We start from the raw sequence: 24,606 nt of genomic DNA, 5'->3' as shown, positions 1-24,606 counted from the left end.
ACTTCCTATTGCAAAAGGAAGAAAAGCAGCATTAAAAGTTTTATATACAAAGGAATTAATTAATGCACATTTTATGTGAGACTGTGGGACTAGTATTCTTTTTCTTCTATTGAATGACTCTATCTGGATATGGGTAAAATGAAAAATCAGGCACAGTCTTTCATGGTTGATGTAGCCATGAACACTCAAAGGAAATCCATTTTTAGAAAAGCATGAGAGTCCTCTGTTATCAGGAGATCAGGAGTTACATAGCGACTTATTCTTCAAAACCTGATCCCAATCAGAGTACAGAAGACGTAACTTTTACTGTTCTCAAAATACAGTGCAGACAGATGAGAATGAGAAAAAGAAGTACAAAGAGTTGGACGGAAAGAGAAAGTTGTGCTAGCAAGGGCTAATACAGAAGAAAGAAGTAGTTATCCTTTTGGGGTTTTTTTTTTTTTGTTTCATTTTTAAACTCTTATAAACTCATCACTTAGTCAAATTCAAACACACTTATTACTCTAGAGCTGAAATTGTGCCTCTGGTGGTAAAAATATTACTTGGAGTAGCTTACTAAGGAGTAGCTTACTAAGGCTTTCAGGGAAGCTACATAAACTTGACGGCTCCCTGAAATGTCACTGCAAATGGACCTGAGCCCTTGATGGTGCATATTCTGCACCATGTGTGGATAATTCTTTGTGCAATGGAAGGCACAAAGCTTCATTTTCTATGCAGTTCTCCTATATGAATAGTTCACAGTCTAGCAGTAAGTCCAGTCCAAGAAATGGCTCAGGGAAGACCATAATTTGGTATGTCTTCTGCTCAGCAGCCCATTTTCAAGAATTCCCCCAAACTTAATGTGATTGAGACCTCTAACTCCTGTAACAAATGTCATTGAAACTGATCTCAAAACCATTACCAGAAAGAGGAAATAAATACTTGAAACGGCAGTCACAGCAGCCTTGTCTCAGTAAGAAATAATAATAATAGTAATAAAAAAACACATACACAAGCGCTGGCACAGGAAAAGGCATTAGCATCAATATCTCCAAACACGAGGAATTAGACAGCTTTTTCAGTTCCATCAAATACCAATCTTTATTGTAACATCTCCATTAAAGGACAAAGAAGTCACCAGTTTACATTCTCCTTGAATACTGCCAGAAAAGACCAGTGATTCATTATTCAACTGCCATTGCTTTGGCTGTGAGGGAAAGGAAGAAAAAAATTACTTGGACCAATATAGCCACAGCATCTATTTGAACCTGAACATTATCTCATTTCCAGAGTTATTTGGCTCTCCTCCCTATGAAGCTCTTTTCTCATGTCAAATAAGTAGAAGTATCCTTGAAGGTCCGAATCTAAACTCCAGAAACTCAGTTCCCCCATTTCTTCCTCAAACATCCTGCACTACTGCTTCAAACTAGCTCCACACTGGCTTGTACCTCTCACACTGTTTTCAAGCTGTCTTGAAGATACGTGCTCAGATGAAGATATACAAACAAAATATGCACGGTACCATATCTGTTTATGCATCTATCAAAAGCAGGCCCTGTATTTGTTAGGAGAAAACAGGTATAAATGGCTCATGGTTCTTTCTGATTTGCCTAGTCTGATTTACCTAAATTACTATCATGGCTTTTGCTGACAGAAGCAAGGCATATGCTTTCTGGAATAAATTATGTATTGCACTATGCTAGACAGAGTGGAGAAAGGATTTAAAATAATAAAATTGTGCTGAAAATCACAGCCTGAGGGTCAAACAGCAGCAAGACAGCCTTTATTCACTAAAGAATGACAGGAATTTTTCTTTTTTTTTTTTTTCAAATAAGGAAATATAGAAAAGTGCCTCTCTTAAATATTCTGCACATTTTATGGAAGTAGAATTGTGATGTGATAAATCATTAGTTCATGACTGCTTTAATTAGATATTTGGGTATGCCAAAAGTAATTTTCAGGACCAATTTAATAGTATTGTAGCAATTCCTTTCTCCTTGAATCTAAAATCCACCTAAAATCACACACACAAAAAAAAAGTGATTTGGGAAGTCATTTGACCTTGGGATAAGGTCAAGTAAATCCTATAAATGAAACAACAAAACAAGATAAACCCTCTGCTAAGCAGAAAATTAAAAATAGCTGAAAAATTCTCAGTCTGCCTGGCTGGTAACATGAGAAAGACTTCTCCTTTGGAGACCTGAATAACAGAAAACAAGGGCTAATTAACATATGACATCTTTCTGTATATACAAAGAATTGGTAGCACTAATGGGCTGGTGTCCACATAAGAAGAAACATTAATTAGCATCCCTGTTGGCAGTCCCAGCAGAGAAAAACATGACTAAATGAACAGGGAAACTGTAGCGCCTTCTGTGATGATAATTACAGGTACCCACATTTATTGTAATTTTGGGATGTGATTTTCCATTTGGAACTGATTCACTGAAATAGTCTAGCTGTTGTGTCAACAGACAGGGATAATGACTCTATTAAGGCACTCAGGGCCTTATTTCCACAGTTTTCATCACCCACACCTTTAACAAGAGCAGAAAACTTTTGGTAGCTCAGAAAATTTAGGCAATCCTTATTTTAGTGTAAAAATGGCCAAGCGAGAATTATTTAAGAGACACAAAATAGCACTGACTACGGATATAGTGAAATAACAGCAAACTTTTAAGAGAACAAATTTTATAAAAATGAGGAAGACAACTGTGAGAGAGAAAAGGTTTTGTTTTCCTTCATTTTACATGAAGAAAAAATTAAATCTTGGTCTTGGGAATTATATACAACAGCAATTTCCCTCAGTGGTAGAAATGCAGATTAATATATTATATTAAAAATGAATTAAAGAGTTTCCAACAAACTTGAAGGSAAATTATTTTTTTCACCAAAATAGATTGTAAGCAAGTAATGAATAATCATGAAAAGGTTGTTGTAATTTAAGTAGCTCTTCAGAAGTATTTCATGAAGCCTTTCACATGAGGCTAACCTTGCAGTGAAGACCCCACAAGAACAAAAGAATATCAGGGCCAACTGGGACAAAACAAAAAGTAGAAATAAACTAGATGCTTTGCCCCATTTGCTTAGGGCATATTTATTCAAATATACTCATTTTGTCTGGGAGAGGGAAGGCTGCAAGTCCCACAGTTACGACTGTGCTTCTTATTTACATTCTTCTTATTCAGAAGAGGGATGAACAGTGAGGAGGAAGACTACGTGATGATAATAAACATTGCCTTCAATCAAAACTTGAAGAAATATAAGGATAGAATAGAATATCCCTAGATTTCTTCAACACCTAGTAAAGCCAAGTGAGGAGGCACGATGACGGCAAATAAAGTTACTTAGAGCATGACTAAGTATAATAACTATAACTATAACTATGATGCAGAAGTGCCTTCCTGGGCTCTGGTGAACTGTGAACCCGCCTGCAAAAAAGACCAACATCTGTCCTCTCTGGGAAGCTCTGTGCCATTCCTGTGGCGTTCCATAAACTCAACTTATTTGACCAGTCATAGAAACAATTAGCACTTTCTCAGAAAGCCTAAACAAGTCTTTTTTCCCTCATGCAACCATTCTGAATGCCCACTTAGATTTTCTAATTATTATTACAATCACTACTGTAAACATCATGTTCTTTTAAAATGCTTGCTATGAAACCTTTTGTGGCCATGATTCATACCAGCTTGCATTGAATTAGTAATTATAAAGCAATCAATTTATTAAAATTAAAATAATTCTGATCTCAAGAGATACATTAGCAGGTTTGATTTCAGAGAGTGAGCAGAAAAATGAAGATATCGAATTACTACTGCACACTCAAAGAAATAAAAGAAAATTTGATTTTGGCCAGTAGAGTGCAAACTGAGGCAATCGTTTTAATTTTTGGCTTTTAAAATACTACAGAAGACCTTTAAGCCATAGTCTTGATGAGCACTGACCCTTCACTGGGAAGCCTCATTCCAAGCTTGTACAGCTAAAATTGCTCTTGAAAGAGACAAAAACAAAAGAAAAATAATCCATGAAGTCACCCATCATCAAGGTTTTGTTCTGTTATATAAGTAGGAAAGTCAGGGACCAGTGGGTTCTGCTTTCCCAAGGGTTACTATTGCAAAACAAAAGAGTGAAAGTAGACATTTTTTAAATTGTTTTTTTTATCTTTTTAATCCAGAAAAGACAAAGCACCTTCCTTGCTTTTTTTTTTTTTTCTCTGCATAAAGATTAATTCAGACCTAAATAACTTGGAGCTATCCGAAGAGTTAAACATATAAGCAAACCTCCAAAAAGAAAACCCTCGAAGCATTTTTATGCATCTCATCTATTTTGCAGACTATTAAAGTGCTTCCGTTCATAGGACAGTACAAAAATTTTCATTTCCTTATCCTCTTGTTAGCAAGGTTTACATGTAAATGAATAAATGTTAGACAGTATAGMATTTTGCTGTTTCTTAGACCTAATGCATGGATGCACCTCAGATAAGAGAGAAAGTCAAAAAAAAAAGGCAGAGGAAAGGAGAGCATTATGATGTAGAAACTCTTCCAAACACTAAATGAGGGAAGAGTGTGCAATACAGGAGGCTGAAGGGCTCAGGAAAGAGCAATAATGTGCAAGATGTAAAAGATTATGGAAAGCTTTCCTAGAGACATCAGGGCACAGCAGAGGAGGCTAAAAGACATATTTGCAAGTGGTAATGTCATTACAGTTTGATATCTTTATAATGGAATAAAATGCTTTATCCCATCCCATCTCTATTAAGGTACTTTTTTTTTCCCCCCTTTATGAGCTGATAGCTATTAATATTTTATTACCATTAACAATTAGATTAAAAGCAACAGGAATGGCTAGCTTTAACAGCTGGCCTTTTATCAATAGCACTATGTATGTTTTTTGAGGGGAGGCTAAACTTGGAGCACTGAAGTTAGTAAATTTGGAAGCCTTTGTGCTACCTAACACTGTACGTAACACTGTAGCTAGAGGATAGTCAGGTGTRCTGTTTAAGGAATACCCAGCTTTGTTATGTCTGGCTTGCATGTCTTTTGTCTGATTTCATATAGAAATGTGTGGGTATTATGGTTAAAATATATTTAAACCCTCAAGGACCAAAACAGGAGACACTTACCTGGCACAAGGCAAAACATATCTAGTTAAAGAGCTAATTCAAGTACTACAGAACAGACATATAGGTGCAGGTCTCTTCCAAGTTCTAGTTGACTTGCTGTCTCAGCCTGCTCCTTCAGAGGTTGCGTGGGGATCTCTAGGTAGCACATAAGGCATTTCCTTATCACTTATTAATCACTTATTACTCCTTATTATGGAAAAGAGTCTCGAACAATAGATACAAGGACTACCTCTGGCTTCAGCCTGCAGTAAACATGAGTCTCTCTGAACAACCAGAACCCTTCCTTAGCTTGATCTAATGTAACAGGAGTTTTACTAYGATGAGTTTCACCTCATTTTGCATTTTTATTACTGAGCATTTGGCACCTGCTACTTGTGATCACATGTGGTATATCTTGTACATTTTTAAAATAGAAATATCGCCACRGTGTCTAAAAACCTGCCAGAAATGGGGTAAGGCTGTGCTTGAACCTGTGCAATTCAGGTAGTGGACAGTCCCTGCTACAGAGATATGCARTCTGTTAAGGTTAGACAGGTAGTATGGGTGGGCTTACAGGTCATGAGGAGGCAGGAGGATGTGCACAGTGCAAGAGCAGAGGAAAGTGTGCAGGTTCACAGCTGTTCTCTGAGGAGTGTAGGAGAGCAGAAAGAGGGGGAAAAAGAGGGTAAGTGATAAAGGAGCAACTTAAATGGAGAGAAAAGGGAAGGCTGAGGGCGTTTTAGGAAAGATACCTCAGCGAGAAGACAAACGAAAAGCATGTAGGGGTGAGAAGGTTAAGGTTAGGAGTGAAACAGCACAGCCAAAGGGTGATTTCAGAGTGAGGAGGCTCATAATGACTATGTTTAGCTATCTCACAGGTATTTAGTTTGATGTAGTCATACAGGCTGCATTTGCAATGGGTAGAGCCCTTGCAGCATCAAGTCTTCTATCTGGGACAGTCTTATTTGGATAGCTTGTCTTTGGAAGTGACTGTTTCCCTCTCTTGATGCTACAGGGAATCTAAATAATTTGCCTAGACTGCACACTGAAATTTTCAGAGAGGTAGGCTTAACTGAAGTTAACCCCAAGCCATATGACTGAAAGTTCCCTTTTGACTGTTTCTGATGCAGTTCCTATTATAATCCATATTAACTCTGAAAAACTGGTGGGCTGTAGTTTAGGATTATAAATTCATGCATTTGGGGAAGGAGTTTCACTTTAGGGTGGGAAGGTGACCAGTGACGAAGTAATCATAATCATATAGGAGGTGCTGCACTCATTTTTGATTTTTTTTTGTGTGGAAAATAACAACTTGAACAAAATCCCGATTCTCAGATTCAGAAACCTGATATAGATCAGCATTTTCCATTTTAATGCTGGTGCAGTTCCACTAAGATCTGTGGAAAGCACAGTAAACCAGSCTAAATATCACCAAAAGCAAGCAAAAGTTCAATTTTCTGTCAGGGAGTAGTAGACAGGAAGGTATTTTCATTGTTTCATTTTTGCATCATTTGACATGTCACCTTATTCGTTTTCCACATGTCTGCTTTTGAAGATTTTTTGTTTTAATCTAACAAAAAAGGCTGCTAAAATTGGATACTGTAAAACATACCTTGGTATAATTCAGTCTGAAGCCAAATCCTGACACCAAAGACAGTCCTTGTTAAAGAAGTTTCATTGAATGAGCATGATCATAAGGCAAAACAAAGAAAAATGTCAGTCCCCGAGTTGTATGTTTATCATTTAAGACTCACAAAGTACCTGAGGAAATAGGTTTCATTTTGAAATGTTTGATCTGTTCTATTCAGCTATGAGTTATTTTTGTAATACATCAAGGCAAGTAATAAACAAAACATACTTTATTAGATCATTGTTCTCCTAAATAGCTTAAATAATGGTTTCTAGATTAGTTCAGGCATGCTTCTCCTTACAACTTTTCATCCTCATTCTATGAATATTCTTTCAGTATTTCTTACTAAATTTCTTATTAAAACTATTTCTTACATCTGGAATTGAATGGCATGACACAGCAATCAAACAGTTGGGATAGTCCTGAGGACAACAGGAACACAATGACTTCATAGATGAAAACAAATGTGCATGATCAAGAGGTGAAAAAAAAATGGATGAGCATTTTAAATCCATTTTGTTAGAGTGCATCTCCTCTTTTATGCTTCGACCAACTTTAAGAAATTAACATACATTTCTTCTATATGCAGAATATATTCAGGGATTGTGCCCTAAAACTGAAAAGAGCAGTTTGATCCAAGAGTCTCTGAGCTGGAATTGAGACTAATCCCACAGACTATAGAGTTTCTCACCATGCATTGATAGCATACAGTCACTATACCTGTAGCCTGGAGTTTTAGATGAAAGATAAATAAGATTATCCAGTCTGTCCTAGAAGATTGTTTACTCTCAGTTTCACCATGCAGGCTAGTAATATTATMAATGAGCCTTGAATATTCCATTGCAACTATCATCCCTAACTTTAAATAAAACTCACAGCCCTGTTTTTTCTAAAGCAAGTTTTGTATATACATCTCTGATTGTCAAGATTCAAGAATAGAAGCAGTCCTAGTTTTCAGCCAGCTCATCAGAATGTCTGATAACAGATGCATTTTTACTGAGAATCAAATCATCAGCTGTCCTGTAGGGCGGGTATTCTGTATTTGTAGTAGCAGAGGAAAGTTAATGAACATACTTCTTCCTCTGGAACAAAGAACTAAGAAAATTAATCTGTCTTTAATTTTGTGACAACACTACCACATTGCTTAATCTATGTCTTTGGTCTTTTTCCTTACCCAAGATATTTCTTCATTAAGCTATCACYGGGTAATTTTCCCATTTATTTCCTTAATGGACATTTCATAGTACTACTTAAATGGCTCTTCTGCAGTTGACAGCAGAAGCAGCAAGCATGTAATCGCATAGAAATGTAAAACAAATGTTCATATAAAGTAATCTGCATTTTCTGGCACTGTTACTACAATAAATTAAGCAAGCTTTGAAGTCATCAGTTCTGAAATTTTCTGCCAAAGGTAGTTTGTGAGTTGTTAAAATATTTTGGTTTACGTTCTCTAACATCATTTTTATCAGTTAAAAAATATGAGAAGTTCTTAAGTTGTTTAAGAAAAGGTGAACATCTATGACTTTCTACAGCTTAGAACTTATTTAAGATGTCAAAAACAAAGTCTGCCTCTCTTCTGCACACATAAACACAGCTTGGAATTTTTTTTCTTGTTATCTTGTTCAGAAACATTTTTATTTATGTTCTAATAGATGCAGGTACACTGAGAAACATCATTACATACTAAAATGCAGTCAACAACTTTAACTTATGTTGCTCGTGTTCCTAGAAAGATTTCCTGCTCTCAGAACAACCACACACCATTCTCACTGTTTAATATGTGAATGGTTGCACCTTGTAGTTAGAAAATGACAACATTTTTCACTGGATTTAATACATGACTCTGAGCTTTATAACTTGAGCCCAAAGAGAGTTGACAAGTCTGTCTAGAATGGCTGCTTGATTTTCAGTCAAGAAGAACAGAGATATTTCCTATGCATATTTTACAGGAAAAGTGTGAATAATGAATAAGTTATCTAAAAAACAATGAAGAAATGTAAAAAGTATATGCTAGAATTCAGAAAAATAAATTCAGTTCCTCCTGCTGTTCATGCAAATTTCCTCGCTATAAGGCTTCTTAGAGCAGTGCTGCTGAGAGCTTTATGATATCTAAACACATTAACCAGCCATACTAACCCCTACTGCTCGGTAATTCTGGTGAATCTAGTGAAGTTACACCCTTGGTGAATGCTGCTCATTTCGTCTGTTCAAATACTACATGTTAAGTTCATTCTAACTAATGCAGATTGAAGTCACTTYTTGTGCCAAGCAAAGATATTCCTCTGAATTACTGTCTTAGCTATTCAAATGCTGAGATCACTGCAAGGAAATACGGATTATGTGCTAGTACTCTCACCTTTAAAGCTGAGGTCAATTTGCTTGAGATCCTGCTCTGCTGGGTCCCACGCAAGTTACAATTCCTTCTCTAGAAGATAATTCCTGAGGACAATAGGAAACATGCAGATCATCTGTCTTAATTGGAATTGGCAAGGAAGAACAACCAACAAAATGACCTCTTAAGAAAACAAAATGCTTCAGGCTAGGGTAGCATGAAAGGAGCTCCTGTAAATCTAGAGGTATATCTCTCTATATACATCTTGGATTTTAGTGGTAGTAAAATAGTGCAGTAACTCAGAGCATCTCATTGTTAGATGCCATAAAGATGACATAGAAAACTTCTTTTTTTCCCCCCTTTTTTGATATGTGGCCAGAGAGAGGCCAAAGATCCTATTTTTCAAAAAGAGCTCCTACTCCTTCCAGCAAGCCTTCTCCACCCAAAACAGGCTGTGCTTTCAAGAACYGAGTGTAGGCTAATGCTAGAAAGAATAGCACATGATGAGCACTGCATTTGCCTACACACCATTGCCTAACAACCAGTATCTAATTCATTACTGTAACGCATTTTAGAAAGTCACAAGTATGAAAGACACTATAAAATGAAATTCTATTATTCTCATTTAATAGTGTTTCAAACATAACACCAWTTCCATGTAGTTTGAAAAGTAATTTTCAAATATCCCAAGATAGATTACTCTAAGCTAAAATTTCAGAACARGTTCCTCCTAGCTTCTTTCTCATTGAATTTGCATTTAATGATTGAAGAGCTATTGCCTCAAAGGATATATCAATGAAATTACTAGAGATTTGCTGCTGAATTACTTTTGAAAATAACAAAGTTGCACAAAAATAATATGCAATGGAAGTAATATATTTGAGTTCTGATTTAATAGTGGCTTAGCTAAGGAATGAAGAAGCATTAATTACTAGTTTTAACTAAAGTTCTGAATTTTGTCAATAGATTCCTAGTATATTGGTGCAGCTCTGCGTTTGTGAATTGGCAACAGTATAGGAATAGTTTCAACCCCACAGTAATCAACCAAAMTAAGCATAACAATCTCTTCAGTTCATCCCAGATGATAGAAACAGTCATTGTAGAGAAGGTTGCAGGATGCACCAGTATTTGTTAAATAAATTGAAAAATTATAGTGAGATCATCTCTTGTCCATTTTTTTTTTCCTTACAACTCAAGTAGCCTAGGCACYTCACATCTTGGTTCCTGTCCAGAATCTAATCTTCACCCTCCACTCATGCAAGACACTGTAAAGATTAGTCTAAACAGGCATGTCTTCCTGTGCATGTCCTGAATAACATACAGGACAATAATCAGGCAATCAGAGCTTTATACATGAGTGCCTGATTTTCTTTGGTTGAAAAGGGAGTGATGTAACGCCCACACTTTGTGTTAGCACATAGAGCAACATGTTAAACCCATGAATGTTGCAAAAAGATGATAATTAAACTCATCATTGCAAGATTTGGGTTACTACAGTCTCAAGACAACATAGTACTGCAACACTTTCCATTTGCCTGGAGAAAGCTTATAGTAATCTTTGGGACTATATAGTAGGAAGAGACTTATGCTAAGGAATGATAATTAAATTTCACTGTGGTTTCAAACAAACTCATCAAAATAAACCAAATCAGGCACACAGCTAAAAAAAGGGAAACAGCTCCCCTGGAGAAAGAATATTCATAGCTTCTTCCCTACACCCTCATCTGAATGAAAGACCTCTCCAACAGTACTAAAATGTGAAGAAGCTTTTTAAACAGACATTTTAAGTGCTTAACATAGCAATATGCAATTCTCATGTCTGTCCTTAAATCACAGCAGTGCTTTCCATCAACTGCACTTTCTTTTGCACCCGGGACACTAGATCCTCACACAGGTGTGTAACAATAGCACATAGCTAGAGAACAATACAAGCCTCCCTTCATTAACAGAATGGAAACAAGGCCTAGTTTTCTTGATGCACTTCCTATAATACTAATTCTTCCCATGCCACTCTGTTAGAACTCATTCCCCTGAAAAGAATTGAATTCTTTCTTTATATGCCCTCAGAACATTTATTTCTTAGAAATGTTCAAATATTCTTAAAATTAGCAATCTTTAACAGCATCTTACCAGAATTTTTATAAAACAGATTACTATAAAAAAATGACTAGAGCTTTCAGAAAAACATAATGGAGTGCATGTATGAGTGTTAATGAGAAAAAGTGAGTGCTAATGACCAAATTGGARGAAAAAAAAATCATAGAAAATTTGAATTTTACTAGTAACAGTATAAGGATTTTTTTTCCATACCTGGAAAATAAATTGTCATTTTTAACCTGCTGTATTTAGGAGCTACATGACTGCAAAAGCACATTTTGCTTTCTAAAGAAGGAATATCAGAACTTAGGTAGTCTTGGACGTTTCTTGCAGGAAAAAAAAAGAAGCATATTTCTCAATATTCTGAAATGCAGCAAATAGCTGAATCTTAGCTGCTATTTCACATTGTTTCTTTACTAGGGAAGTTCACACCAATGACTGTTTGGGAAGCCTGCAAGTCTTAACCTTCTTCTTAAAAAAAGCATAACCTAGTAGCAAGAGGCCTTACTGAAATGCAAGTTACTGCTGCAGTGAAAGTCTGCAGTCTCTTTAGAAATAAAAGTCTCTGCTTTGTGTGTTTACCTGTCAGTGGTCTCAGCAGAGCCCAAGAATATTTAACCTCCCTCTCTATTATATAATACTTCAGTTTAAAAAGAAAATGACATTCTAATCTCCCATGTCCTTAGGTTAGACCTCATCATTACTAAATATAATACTATATTATAGCTAATTGGTAACTAATACTAGAAGTATTTTTAAAATATGCAAGAAGGTTTAATACTTAAAATCACAAGATTTTACTAGTTTGATAAACCCAGTCTTTTACCTTCAAGGCTCAACATAAATGTTCACCTCTGTGTGCGTGATGAACTAAAAGTTTATTAGTTGATGGAAGTGTTTTAAGGTCACATTATAAAGCAACATGGACACAAATTACTGATGATTTTCTCAGTGCTATGCTTTAATGATTGAGACCATGCAAAAGAGCATCAGTAAAAAGAAAAAAATAATGGCACTGTGTGGCACCTTTGTGCTACTTCTTATGCCAGCTTTGCCAGCTCTTTCTGCCTTTTTTTTTGATTTCACTGTAATGTATAAATCTGTAAGTGAATATATTATCAGTGTGGCTTAGAGCATCAACCCGACCACTGCTATAGGATATAATCTTAARCTTTTCTCTTTAGAGGAAATGTAGTAGAGTGTGTATATACACTGTTGTGAAACATTATTTGCTAGTGGCACGAGTCCCAGTGCTTTCTATTGTTAGGAAATGTGAACTTTGTTAGCCAAACTCTTGCTTTCTGAAGTAGAAATAAGAGTATGTTTGATGTAAAAAAATCTTTCGAATTTTTTCATCAAGTAGAAGCTAGCGCTGAGATAAGACAGAGGTAGATTGTGGCATAGATCCAAATGATGAGATGATCCCAGTCTTAAAAGACTGAAACTGCTGCATTGAACCTGTTTATATTAGAGTGAGTTAGCTCTGAAAGCCTACATCTGTTTGGGGTCAGTGCCCAGGAAAGTCCTACTTCGGCAACAATTCACTCTTCTGAGAACATTTTTTAGGAGGAAAAGCTGCTTGGCCCAGATTTGAGCACTTGCGGTCTGTACTCAGCCCTTCCTCACCACACAGAGAGGAAGCCCCAGCTCACACACCCAGCAAATGTTGACACCYGACCCTTTTCTCTTTGGCTCTCCCAGCTGGGCTTATCAGACATGGTTAAAAATGAGTGAACATCTGGGCTGTTTGCATTTCAAAGGCAACAGGTAACCACTAGCTCTTCTCACCTGCAGGGCAGGATCTCAATTACTGAGGACACATGTATCCTCATTCTGGGATTGTAAAGGTGAAAGAAAAGACCTCTTCTTTTAAAGCAGCTGAAAGAGATTTAAAGACTAAACTCCAAGTCTATATTCAAGGGAACAAACTAGGCCTCTAGTGCTCTGGCTTAGGCACATTTTAGTGTGTCAGTCCCTGTCATCGGGGGAATTCCACTGAATTTGAGAGCTCTTCACCAAGCCATCTGCCAAAACAGGCTCAGTTACAGCAGCTACAACAAGTAATTGGAACGAGAAAATAAAAATAGACTTCAAAAAAATCGATGCCACAAACAACTGATAGAAACAAACAGCTTTGAGGGGGTGTCCCTCACATACCAAAGAAATAAAGGAAGCAATACTTCTGTTATCTCACTTCTGTGTTATCTCACAGTTGTGAGATAACACAACTGAGTTGTGATACACTTGTGTTATCTCACAGTTTTAGAGCCAGTACCATGCCATTCACTCCAGAGTCCACCTCTTCTTTCTTTTTTTTTCTTTTTTTTTTTTTAATCTATATATGAGTGGGTATTTTGTTTCAGTGTATATTTTGTAGGGTGATCATTTGTAAATCATTGTATGGAGCATAAGATAGAGAAGTGTTTCTTCCTTCATGATCACATTTACAGTTATCACATTTCAGTATCAATTTAACAAGTTAAATCAGTCCAACTACATCACAAATAAAAGTCCCCTGCTTCAAAGTGGACACAACCCACTACAGGACTACAAGAAAGTCCTCAGAGGTACAGGCTGTTTAGGGGCAAAGGTAAATCCTTGAATACAATAGAAATATATAAGGGATTAATGTCCTTACTTCACATAGTCAATTGCATTTAAGTGTATTTTTAAATATATATTTGTTTTTTATTTTGTCTGTTCCCCCAGGAGATGCCCAAAAGAGAAAGATGGCCAAATTGACAGAGTCAATGAGTGAGTACAAATAGGAAGTTCAACTGCTTCTTTTTTTCCATCCGTTTCACTCCCTTGCATAGTATCACTAAAACAGAAAATAATGCTTACATTCAAAGATCTCATCCCAGCCCCGTCTTTCACTCCTAACTGCATCACAATTCATATCATCCCTCCAAAACCAGAAGAACTCTCAAAACAAAATCTGCTGTTTTCCCCATACATTGTTTAAATCACATGTATTTGGATGTTAAACCAGCAAAGCAGCTACTACTTGTTTGACTTAATGAGMATGAATTATACTTTAAGAGAACAGAACTGTGCATGGATTTAATGAGAGCATAATCTGCTTGATTCATGTTAGAGTGTAAGTTCCATCACAAACTTGAAAAAGGTCCCACCAAATCCTATGCAATTATTTAGAACTGTCGCTACCATTCTACAGATATATGTAGAARATTTCCCACTGATTTAACTGTTTTCTGAGATACACGCATTGCCTTGAATAGGTACTCAAGAAGAAGATGCCATTTGTATTTCCTCCATAATATGAGATCCAGCTGATGGATTAGTGCCTATAAATGCTTCTAGCTGACAGACTTGGACAGAATAATCTATTTCCAAAAAAAAAAATTTAGAGAGACATTAAGATGAAATCCTGGCAACCCACCATCTCTTTCTCCAAAATTTATCTAGCTTCATGACCTATGGAAGCTTAAATAATTTGACATCAAAATGAAGCAATCTTTTTTTGTGTGTGACCAGTGACTCTAGAGAGACAGGCACATAGGCATATATTAGATTCATTTACATTAGAAAGTTGCTTCCACTTAATTTTCTGTTTGTATGATGCAGAAGGACTGTTCCCAGGTCAGCACTTCCTTGTCTTTATCTCAGTTCAGTGTACATTCTTTTGATATTACTGAGCATATTCCCTTACTTATGCTATTACAAGTAGAGTTGCCAGGTTTCTGAGGAAAATTCAGAATGAAATTTTTCAATATTGTGAGCCATCAACAGGATCTACATTCCTATAATTTGTCCAGCATTCATCAGTAGAAATAAATATTTCTCCATGGTGCATCAAAAACTGTGGCAACAGTGGAAAAGTCAGTCTGATTTAGCAATGTCCAAAAGCACTACAATTCCCAAAGAAACTGTCCCTTTTTCTGCCATGAGAAATGGTACTTTTGTTCCAGTGATTTCTATAGCTGTACACTGTCAGTCTTAAAATCATTCTGAGAGTCATGACTTCTCTGGCTGTAGTGGATAAGGTAGAGGTGCTTAATACACCTCTGCAGGAGATGCATGGGAAGATGAAGAGCCTGATATCAAGGCTGCTAAGCAATATCTAGCCTGATTGTTAGGTGCGTGCTGGGCTTTGCACAACCTTCTTGACATAAGATCTCACCAAGAAGCATTGGGGGAGARCAGACAGCCATTCTGTATTGTCTGAAAAGCCAGAGGACTTTCCAGTCCTCTGACTTCAGTCCATAAAAATCCCTAAGTGACCAGAGATATAGGCACAGAGATATATTGTGCACTTCTTCTGGGGGACCATGTTTGTCTTCTGAATGACTTATTTGGCTTCTATAGGGTAGCTTGCTTTCTGAAAGGATTTACTGCTCCTCTGTGTAAGGCTTTGTTCATACTTTATGCAAACCTTTTATGAAGATTTCAGATTATTTCATTAAAAATATTTTTAAATGACATAAATCATGAACTGAACTGCAAGCTGGTAAAAAGAAAATCCTTTAGCAAACACATTGCATTGCTCATTTTAAAGCAAATGCAGATTAAAAGCAAACAACTAGTTTGGAGAAGACAACAAGCTGCCATATGGGTAAGACAGCTCAAAATGCTCTCAGAAAGGCAAGGGGAAAAATCTACAAGGATGTATTCAAAATATTCAAAGACCTGAAAAAAACAGCTCAATCAGGGGTACCAATTTATCAAAAGGATTATTTGCCTTTCAGTTTTACCCTACAGCTGTGCTTTCTGTCTTTTTTCTCTCTTCTCATCTTTGCATGGTTGAAAGAGCAAAACAAAAAATACCACACATCACAGTCACCTTYCCTCCACTATTCTTTTCATCTCTACCAAAATGCTATGATAAAGTTACTAATGCTTGTTCATTGACTGTTATTCTCCATAAAGATTCTACAAATGTTCTTCCAGCAATAAAATATGTGCATTTGAGGTGTGCATCACACTGTACTCTTGGAGGAAGACTGAGAAAACTAAACTCATACAATAGTTAGCAACAATTAATAGGTTAGGCAAAAGGGTGATAACATTTTGCATTCTGTCACATTTTGCATTTCCATCCAACAGGGAGGGAACATTTTCTTTTGTTAGAAAGATCAGAAAGGAAAAATGCTTTCCTATTTTCTTTACTGTTTCTCTAGGACCTTGGGTTGATGGCTAGATTCAAGCTATGATGACAGACCCTTGTGCAGGTGCACATTGAGAGAGAGCTGTCTGTCTTGAAAGTTCAAAAGAAAGAAGGGAAGGCAGAAAGAAAATAATTTTAATTCAATAAMTAGTAGGCAAATTAGAAACACTGTTTTTGGGATAGTCAGGTACCACTGATATAGAAGCAGAAATGCATGCCAATGCAGTCTTTGCTGCAAGTTATTATCTTTACAACACTTACATAGAATTAATAGAAAGTCACCGTAATTGCACTGAGCCCCAGAGAGCTGTCCAAGAATTCCTTTATAAGGACTTATAATCTGTATGCATTTTGAAATTTCTTTATGGCCTGCTTTGGGCAATTTACCTCATATCAACTCAGAACATTTAAAAGCTGGGCATATTAATGAAACTGAGAACCAAAATCTTTTTCCCTGTGGTTTACTTTTTCTTCTTTCACTGTAATCCTTATGCATTTTCAGCCATTTTTAGCCCAAAAGAGGTCTCTGGCTTGCCCAGGAATAGTTCAGCAAAGTAAGGACAGCAAATATAAATCAGCACAGGAAGATAGCAGAATTTAGGCCAGAGGTGTCCAGTCAATATGTAAAATTAGATACTTTCAGACAAACAYCCTGTACAGAGCTAATCAGGCCTTGGGCATGTTCATCATTTTGAGCTCTTTGGAGAGTGGGAATTAGTCACATTTAGTGAGTTGCCAAATATGGTGATGTGTTGATAGAGCCCTAAAAAAGGTACATTTAGGTTCCAGCTAAGATAGTATGATACTGAAATAAATTCTGTCTCTAGTACCGTCAGATTCTCCTGCTGCTGTTATTGAGCTAACTGAGGTACGTAGCACGTTCTCAAGTTGCCTTCGGTGAAAGAGAGCAGTCTACATCAGACCCCTTTAATTGCCCTCCATGGGAGGTCTACCTTATGTCAAGAGCAACCTGGTAGCTTTTTTTTATGTGATAGCCCCCCAGGCTTGGATAGCAGCTGAAAAGCCCTTGTCAATGTCCTGATACTGCCAAAACCCTGCCAGAGGTGTGCTCTTGCTGAGGACTAAGTAAGAATATGAATGTGTTCCTTCTTTCGTTCACGCTGAGCTGAGGCCTTTGGGTCACTCGTGAACAGAGGAGTTTGGSCACACTCTTTTCCCTTTAGTTAAAGAGAAGGTCTGAGGTCTCAGCTCAGAGCCACGCAGCAGCATGGGTTAAGCATGCTGTGTGTTGGCTACGATGTAATCAATATGTGGCATGAGCTGTGTGAATTTGCTGCAAGCTAGAATTGGAAATGAGCATGCTTGGCTGCCTTAAAGCATTTAAACAGAGAAGCGACATCCAATTAAAATTCCCTTAGGCAGCAAAAGCACGTGAAGTAAATGGTGGTGCTTATTCTGATACCAGTTAAACCACACAAAAATAACATAAGAGCTGTGTTCTGATAGTTAGTTATAGAGGACATATTACTGCAGATATTAACATATAGAAGTGTTTTATTAAATGTAATTGTTATATCTATAATATAGCATTATTATACAGTGTTTATAATATTTATACATAATATTTGTTGATTTGAATTTGTAAATGCAGGTTGATGGAAATCTTTCAAAACTGATTCTAATTGGTCAAATTTAATATTCAAAGAATCACAACCTGCATTACATCTTTTTACTATTATTTCAGCAGAAGTTAGCTGATGCATAYAGTGAAAAGATCAAAAAGAATAATGCTGTTGTAGTTAAATAAAAATATAGCCTATCCTTCATGATAAAGGTCAAGTTTTGAGAGCCAAATGAGATTCTAAAACCAGCATTCATTATGCAAAAAAGTAAAAAGTTCTATTGTTTTCAATACTACTTTAGAAGGGGCTTAGAGAAACTGTTAATTCATATATGCAATAYGAAGCAATGCTAACTTCCCTTAATCAGAAAACTGATTGATGTTTCTCTAAAAACTTTCCTTAAATGAAAACTGAGACTCTTGTATAATCATTTAATTCAAGGAGCTTAATGTTTTTGAAAAACATTGTATTTCAATAGCATTTTTAATACTTCTTTACTAAGCTAAAGTATTTTTGTGGAAGTTATACTCAAAATATCAGGGATAAGATAGCCAAGTGTTGAATTATAAATGAAGTAATAACTTCCATTTTTCTAGAAAGCAACAGTGATTATAGATAAACTATATGGTTCTTCTTCTTTCAACTTTCACCTTTTTTTCTTCTATTCAGATTGATGTTTTCCTTTATAGGTCTATATTTCAATTCTCTCCCTTATTTATAGTGGACTAAAGTTACCCATTTCTAAAATATGGAGAAAATTACTGTAGCCTGTTTAAGAATTCAATTTACCTCCTCTCCTCTCCACACTACTGTTGTCCATGTCACAGTGAAGCTAGGTCATTACATCTAGCCCACTACAGTTATATGCTTCCTGGAGCAAACAAGGTCTAGTCAGAGAGCTATTTTGACACCTTCACAACTTCCTACTGCATTACTTCCTACAGAACTCAATCCATGGACGTGTTCCCATATCATCTTCTAAAGATCAGCAACTGAGAGGGTATGAGTGTGAATCTTGATGAGATTAGATTTAAGATAAGCCCAGATGTAAGCTTAGTTGTAGGAGAGTTTTCAAAGGATACAAATGTTTCTGGGCATGGCCAGATTTAGTTTTAAGTATGCATCGTAATTAAATATTTGAAGCAAAATACACTCCAGATTTTAAATATCACTTTGAGGACTGAGTTTGGGACTGAATTACCAAAACTGACATCTCAGTTCATTATCTCATGATAAATCTGAGTAACAGGATATGTTGCATATGTTTTCATCAAGGTCAGTCAGCACAAGCAACTTTAACTGTTTATTTCCAGCTAATATGTGCTTGGCTTCGTAATATAAATGCTCTTTTAATGTGAAGACTCATCTATATTTATTTGACACGCGCTTAAATCTCTGAGATGTCAAGCAACAATGGACTTAGACTGGAAAAGTGGACAGAGTGCAGTGCTGAAAGAAAAGCCCACATTGCATGCAGAGAGAGCAGGAAGTTAATGCTTACTTAAGATAAAGAAGACATTTAAAAGTGTCAGACACTAATCAATTGTTTTCACAGTGAGCAGATGGGGTGAGTGAAATTGTGTAAGAAAGGATCAATGCTTCTGAAAGCTGTAGAAAACTGTCTGATCAGGATCAGGTTTCTTGAGGTATCAAGCAGATGAGACCACATTGAATTTTAGGTCTAGGAAATAAGTATAGTATGACAAATAACAGAAAATGCTGGTCAGCACTAAAAAAAAAAAAAAAAAAGTGTCTGATATGTACAAGAAAGACTGTTAAAAAGGTAATACCACAAGTTTTGAAAGTGAGTTGCAAAGATCTCCATGATCAATGACTGAAATCTCATAGAACTCGGTAGGATAAACTATTTGATGTGAAAGATATGCATCCATTTTTATCAGAAACAGGACCCACTTGCATTATTCAGTATAAATGATAGTTATTTATTATTATTCATGGTACTTTTTCCAGTTGTCTTCTAAAATTTTTACAATCTTCTATCAAGCTAATCTATTGAACTAGACCATAACGTCTCTGTATTTTGCACCTGTCTCCATTGGACTTCAAATATTTGAGAGGACATGGCAGTGACTATATAAGCCACAGCACAGGCAAAACAATACCCACAAGTCTCGTTGTGTGGAGACATCTCTTGTATGGGAGATCACAGAATCACAGAATGGTTAAGGTTGGTCGTCTAGTCCAACCCCGCCCTGCTCAAGTAGGGATACCTAGAGAATGCGGCACAGGGCATATCCAGGGAGATTTTGAAGATCTCCAGAGAACGAGACTCCAGAGCCTCCCTGGGCAGCCTGTGCCAGGGTGTTGTTGCCCCMAAAGTAAAGTTCCTCCTCATATGGAGATTAGACTTCCTATGTTTTAATTTATACCCATTACCCCTTGTCCTCTCACTGAGAAGAGACCACTCATTCACTCACACCACTGAAAAGAGTTTGGCCCCATCCTCTTTACATTCTTCCCTCAGATATTTGTACATGTTGATAAGATCCTCTCTCAGTCTTCTCTAGGCTAAACAGGCCTAGCTCACTTACTCTTTCCTCATAAAATAGATGCTCCYGTTCCTTAATCATTTTCATTGCTCTGTGCTGGACCCCTTGGGAAGCTCCACATCCCTCTTGTGCTGRGGAGCCCAGAACTGCACCCAATACTCCAGGTGCAGCCTCACCAGAGCTGAGGAGAGGGGCAGGATCCCCTGCCTTGATCTGCTGGCAACAGTCCTCCTAATGCAATCCTCCTAATGCAGGCCAGGATCCTATGGATCAATGCCTTCCAGGCATCCGTACCATACATGTCATCTGATCCAGGATCCGTGCCTTCTTGGCCATGAGGGCACACTGCTGGCTCATGATTAACTTCTTGTCAACCAGGACTCCCAGGTTCCTCTCTGTGGAGCTGCTCTCCAGCAGGTCGACCCCTRATCTGTCCTGGTGCCTGGGGTTATTCCTCCCCAGGTGCAGGACCCTGCCCTTGTCCTTGTTGAACCTSATGAGGTTCCTCTCTGCCCAACTCTCCAGCCTGTCCAGGTCCCTCTGGATGGCAGCGCARYCCTCTGGAGTGTCGGCCACTCCACCCAGCTTGGTGTCATCTGCAAACTTGCTCAGGGTGCCCTCTGTGCCCTCGTTCAAGTCGTTTCTGAGCAAGTTGAACAGCCCTGGGCCCAGTACTGACCCCTGGGAGACACCACTGGCCACAGGCTTCCAACTGGACTCGGCACCATTTATCACAACCCTCTGAGCTCTGCCTCCAGGCAAGTTCTCAAACCATCTCACTGTCCATTCATCTAATCCACAATTCTGAGCTTCCCCATGAGGATGTTATGGGAGACGGTGTCAAATGCCTTGCTGAAGTCAAGATAGACAACATGCACACCTCCCCTCATCCATCCAGTCAGTCAWCCCATCATAGAAGGCTATCACGTTGGTCAAACACAACTTCCCCTTGGTGAATCCATGCTGACTACTCCTGATCACCTTCTTTTCCTTCACAGGCCTAGCAATGGTTTCTACGATGAGCTGCTCCATCACCTTCCCAGGGATGGAGGTGGGACTGATCAGTGTGTTTTCCCAAGAGCTTCTTGCCCATCCGCACAGGTCTCCTGCCCCTCTTGCTTGACTAATAAGATACATGTTTTTAATTCAAAATGTGTTATTTCTGAACCACTGCCTTCTGAGGCTCTTCCAGTTTCATTCAGCTATGGTAAAAGATATAGTGGTAAATTAAGGGGAAGAAAAAAATAGAAAAGAAAGATTTCTGTTAGAGTCATTGCCAACAATAAGAGCTGTTGAAAGAAAAGWCAGCAAGCTTGCTTGAGAGACTGGTTTGTATCTTTTCTCTTCACTACCTATTACTAACCCCCACATTAGGAGGATCGTGTAGCAGATCTAAGACAGTTTTCCTTTTCTTCCTTTGAGGAAGAAAGTTTTAAGCAAAGCTTTAAGCCCAAAGATCCTTCTAATTTGGCCTCTGAATGGCTACCTTTGTCCACTTAATCAGTAAGAATAGCTCTAAAATAGGGCTATAAAACCACTGTAATTTGGCCCAAGACCATAGAGGTTCTACTAAAATCAAAAGGATGTCCAAGGTAAAAACTTATAAAGAAACAGAAAGCCGATGACTCTTTTAAAACTTTTGAGAAGAATCGCTTGCCCCATTGCAATAGTTTGCACAGAGCCTTGTCCCTCCCCAACAGACATACTCACCCAGGTAGCATGGGTACCGACAACCACACAGCCAGAGAGACTGGAGGAGAACCCAACAATATATTTGGTTTGTATAAACACAGGCTTTCTCCCAGATCTTCATCAATTCGATCATATTTTAGTGGCATATAAGTCTCTGGGCACAGTCCTTGGATGAAATTTGGTCTGTTGCCTTATCTAGGAGGCCACATCTGATGATCTTGTCTGGCTCAAAACTGGTATCCATAAATCTTTGTGCAGCTCACAGATTATACATGGAACAATGTCAGGCTCTGTCGTACTACAGTTGATTGTGAGTGACTGATACAGAGATGATTATGTTTCCAAATCATGACACTTTAAATTACCACTTTAGTTCATTCACAAGAAACGGAATGATTGTCATCTCCTGACATATTTATCATTGTCAAGCTGAGCTTGCTATCTCTCTATCGCAGGTTTCCTCTGTTGCTCCTAGGAACTTGCGTAATGGAGTCTGTCGCATGTCATGAGGGGTTTGCTAATCTAGCTGCAAATCACGACGACAACAAATAGCAAGATTACTTGTCCTTAAAAGTAGTGTGTTTGTGTTGCATTTAGAAAACCTATACTTTCACTTGACAGGTTTGGGAGGCAGCTTAAAGCTCTTTTTCTGTTCTATTTTCTAGTATTGTTTGAATAGTTATTTTAATGATAGGCAGAGAACAATACCTCTGAAATATAGAATGTTATATGAGTGCACATTTTCCTATCTTTTTTTTTTTTTTTAATAAGGCAGGAAAGAACTATCTACAGACCTCCTGCTAAGTCAGTTTGTTTCCTATGGCACCTTGCTGTTGCATGTGTTTGAGTGTCTTTTTGGTGTTAACATTATTATTTCAGGGAGTATTACTGTTTGAGACTAGAGCAGCTCATGCTGTTGTACTAATTTGTGGGTGAATGTTGCGTATTTTTAGTATCCATTCAATCATATATGCTGGGCTGTAATGTTTAAAAATGAATTCAAGAAAAGCATGACACAAAGCCCACTAAAGAGAACAGAAAAAAAAAAACCCAGCTAGTTTTCTGCCTCCCTAATTTCTATAAGGTGCCTAGGATGTTAATGTGGAAAGGGAATAGAGACACTCATTAATTCATATAAATGATTTTTCCTTACATCGGTAATTCTGAGCAGGTTGACCTCCATGTTAAAGTATGACATCAGTAACTGTAATCAGGTGGAACAATCCACACAATGGGAACAGCTGCCAGTGTAAAGGTGTTAATTGTCACTGTGCTACTAGACATATGGTCTGAGCACACAATAAGTTTATGAAAGCCTCTTGGTTCATTCTACAGCTCTACTGTAGCAGATTTTGGACTGAGTTTTATTATGCACTAGGCTGAAGTGTACAAAACTTCCAGAAGATTGATGACAAAAATAGAAGCTTTGGAGCGATAAGGGGAAGACTTAAAACAGCAAAATTTCAAAGCAAGTGTCACACTTTAAATGTTCATTTCTTCAAATCAGAAAAGTTTGTGAGATAGATATGAAAACATGCAGAAATAGTCTGCAAACAGGACAACTTGTAGCAGAGCTTGAGCATGGTACCAGCAGAGTTGCTGGTACCTCTCTGATAGTCACAACTGAGAAACATCTGCAGAGCTTTGAGCAAAAGCTCATAAAGGACAGTGAGGAGTCTGTAACTGAGTGTCTGTTGCTGTGCAATGTAGASCCATTAGAAGGAGGAAGAGGCGATGTCTATGGCCTCTTTCATATCTTGAAATKATGAAGTTCAGATGGTAAACCTCCTGTCTGTGAGGAGCCAAATTTGAAGCCCAGCAGAAACATTTTGGGGGACAACATTCCGTGGAAGTGATTTAATAAAAAAATGGCATGTCAAGCATTCACAATAGGTGTCAGCTCTTTCTCCAAACATCCCACTGTTTTAGAGGAGCAGTTGGTTGACTCATTCTGCCTCACTAGGAAAGTCCAGTTCTCCAGGGAACATTTTGTTCCTTCTGCACTTGCCTATTTTGGAGACCCCAACTGTGAACAAGCCCTACTCTTTTCCCTCCCTTCCATCTCCCCTTCCAAGTCCTTGACAAAAGGTCTTACAGATTACACCCTCCCACTGAACAGCAGCAAGACTGGAAATACTTCTTATATATAGTTGAAGTTGGTCAGTGGACTAAACTTCTCCTAAATTGACTTAGCAATAAAAAGATGCCAAAACTGCACGTGTGAAAATTTAAGGTTTTTTACTGGGGTAGATTCTACTAGGGTAAAAATTCAAGGTTTATTAATCATCAAAGGCATTTCTMGTAACCCTTGCAAGTGGTTTTGCTTTAAATACATTGTTACCTTTTAACTATGGCATTAAACAAACAGTAGTAGCAAAGCAATGTGATTATTTAAGCATAAGATGAGACCAAGAAGCAAGTGAATTACACGCTTACACATTATAATGTGTAAGGAAAATGAGTGCTGAGCATGTGTATTTTTAACTTCAGCACTGACATTAGGTGATTTTTTTTTAAGAAACTCTTTTCAAACACTCCTTGGAATAGAAGAGAC

The 24,606-nt window shown here is 37.6% G+C and overlaps 1 protein-coding gene across 1 annotated transcript in view; it reads left to right on the top strand.

Annotated features, from left to right (window-relative positions):
• Positions 1–13,847: 13,847 nt before the first annotated feature.
• The window catches only part of KCNJ6 (potassium voltage-gated channel subfamily J member 6), a 104,771-nt gene continuing 94,012 nt past the window's right edge, over positions 13,848–24,606 (top strand). The window contains exon 1 of the mRNA XM_026053055.1: positions 13,848–13,893. Coding sequence (XP_025908840.1) covers positions 13,869–13,893 — 25 coding nt within the window. The 5' untranslated portion in view covers positions 13,848–13,868. The remainder of the gene's footprint in view (positions 13,894–24,606) is intronic.

The sequence above is a fragment of the Nothoprocta perdicaria genome, unplaced genomic scaffold (genome assembly GCF_003342845.1).
Source record: "Nothoprocta perdicaria isolate Ctin4 unplaced genomic scaffold, notPer1 scaffold_96, whole genome shotgun sequence".
NCBI lineage: Eukaryota > Metazoa > Chordata > Aves > Tinamiformes > Tinamidae > Nothoprocta > Nothoprocta perdicaria.
Note: the sequence above shows the minus strand (reverse complement) of the source record. Positions and strands in the feature narration are given on the sequence as shown.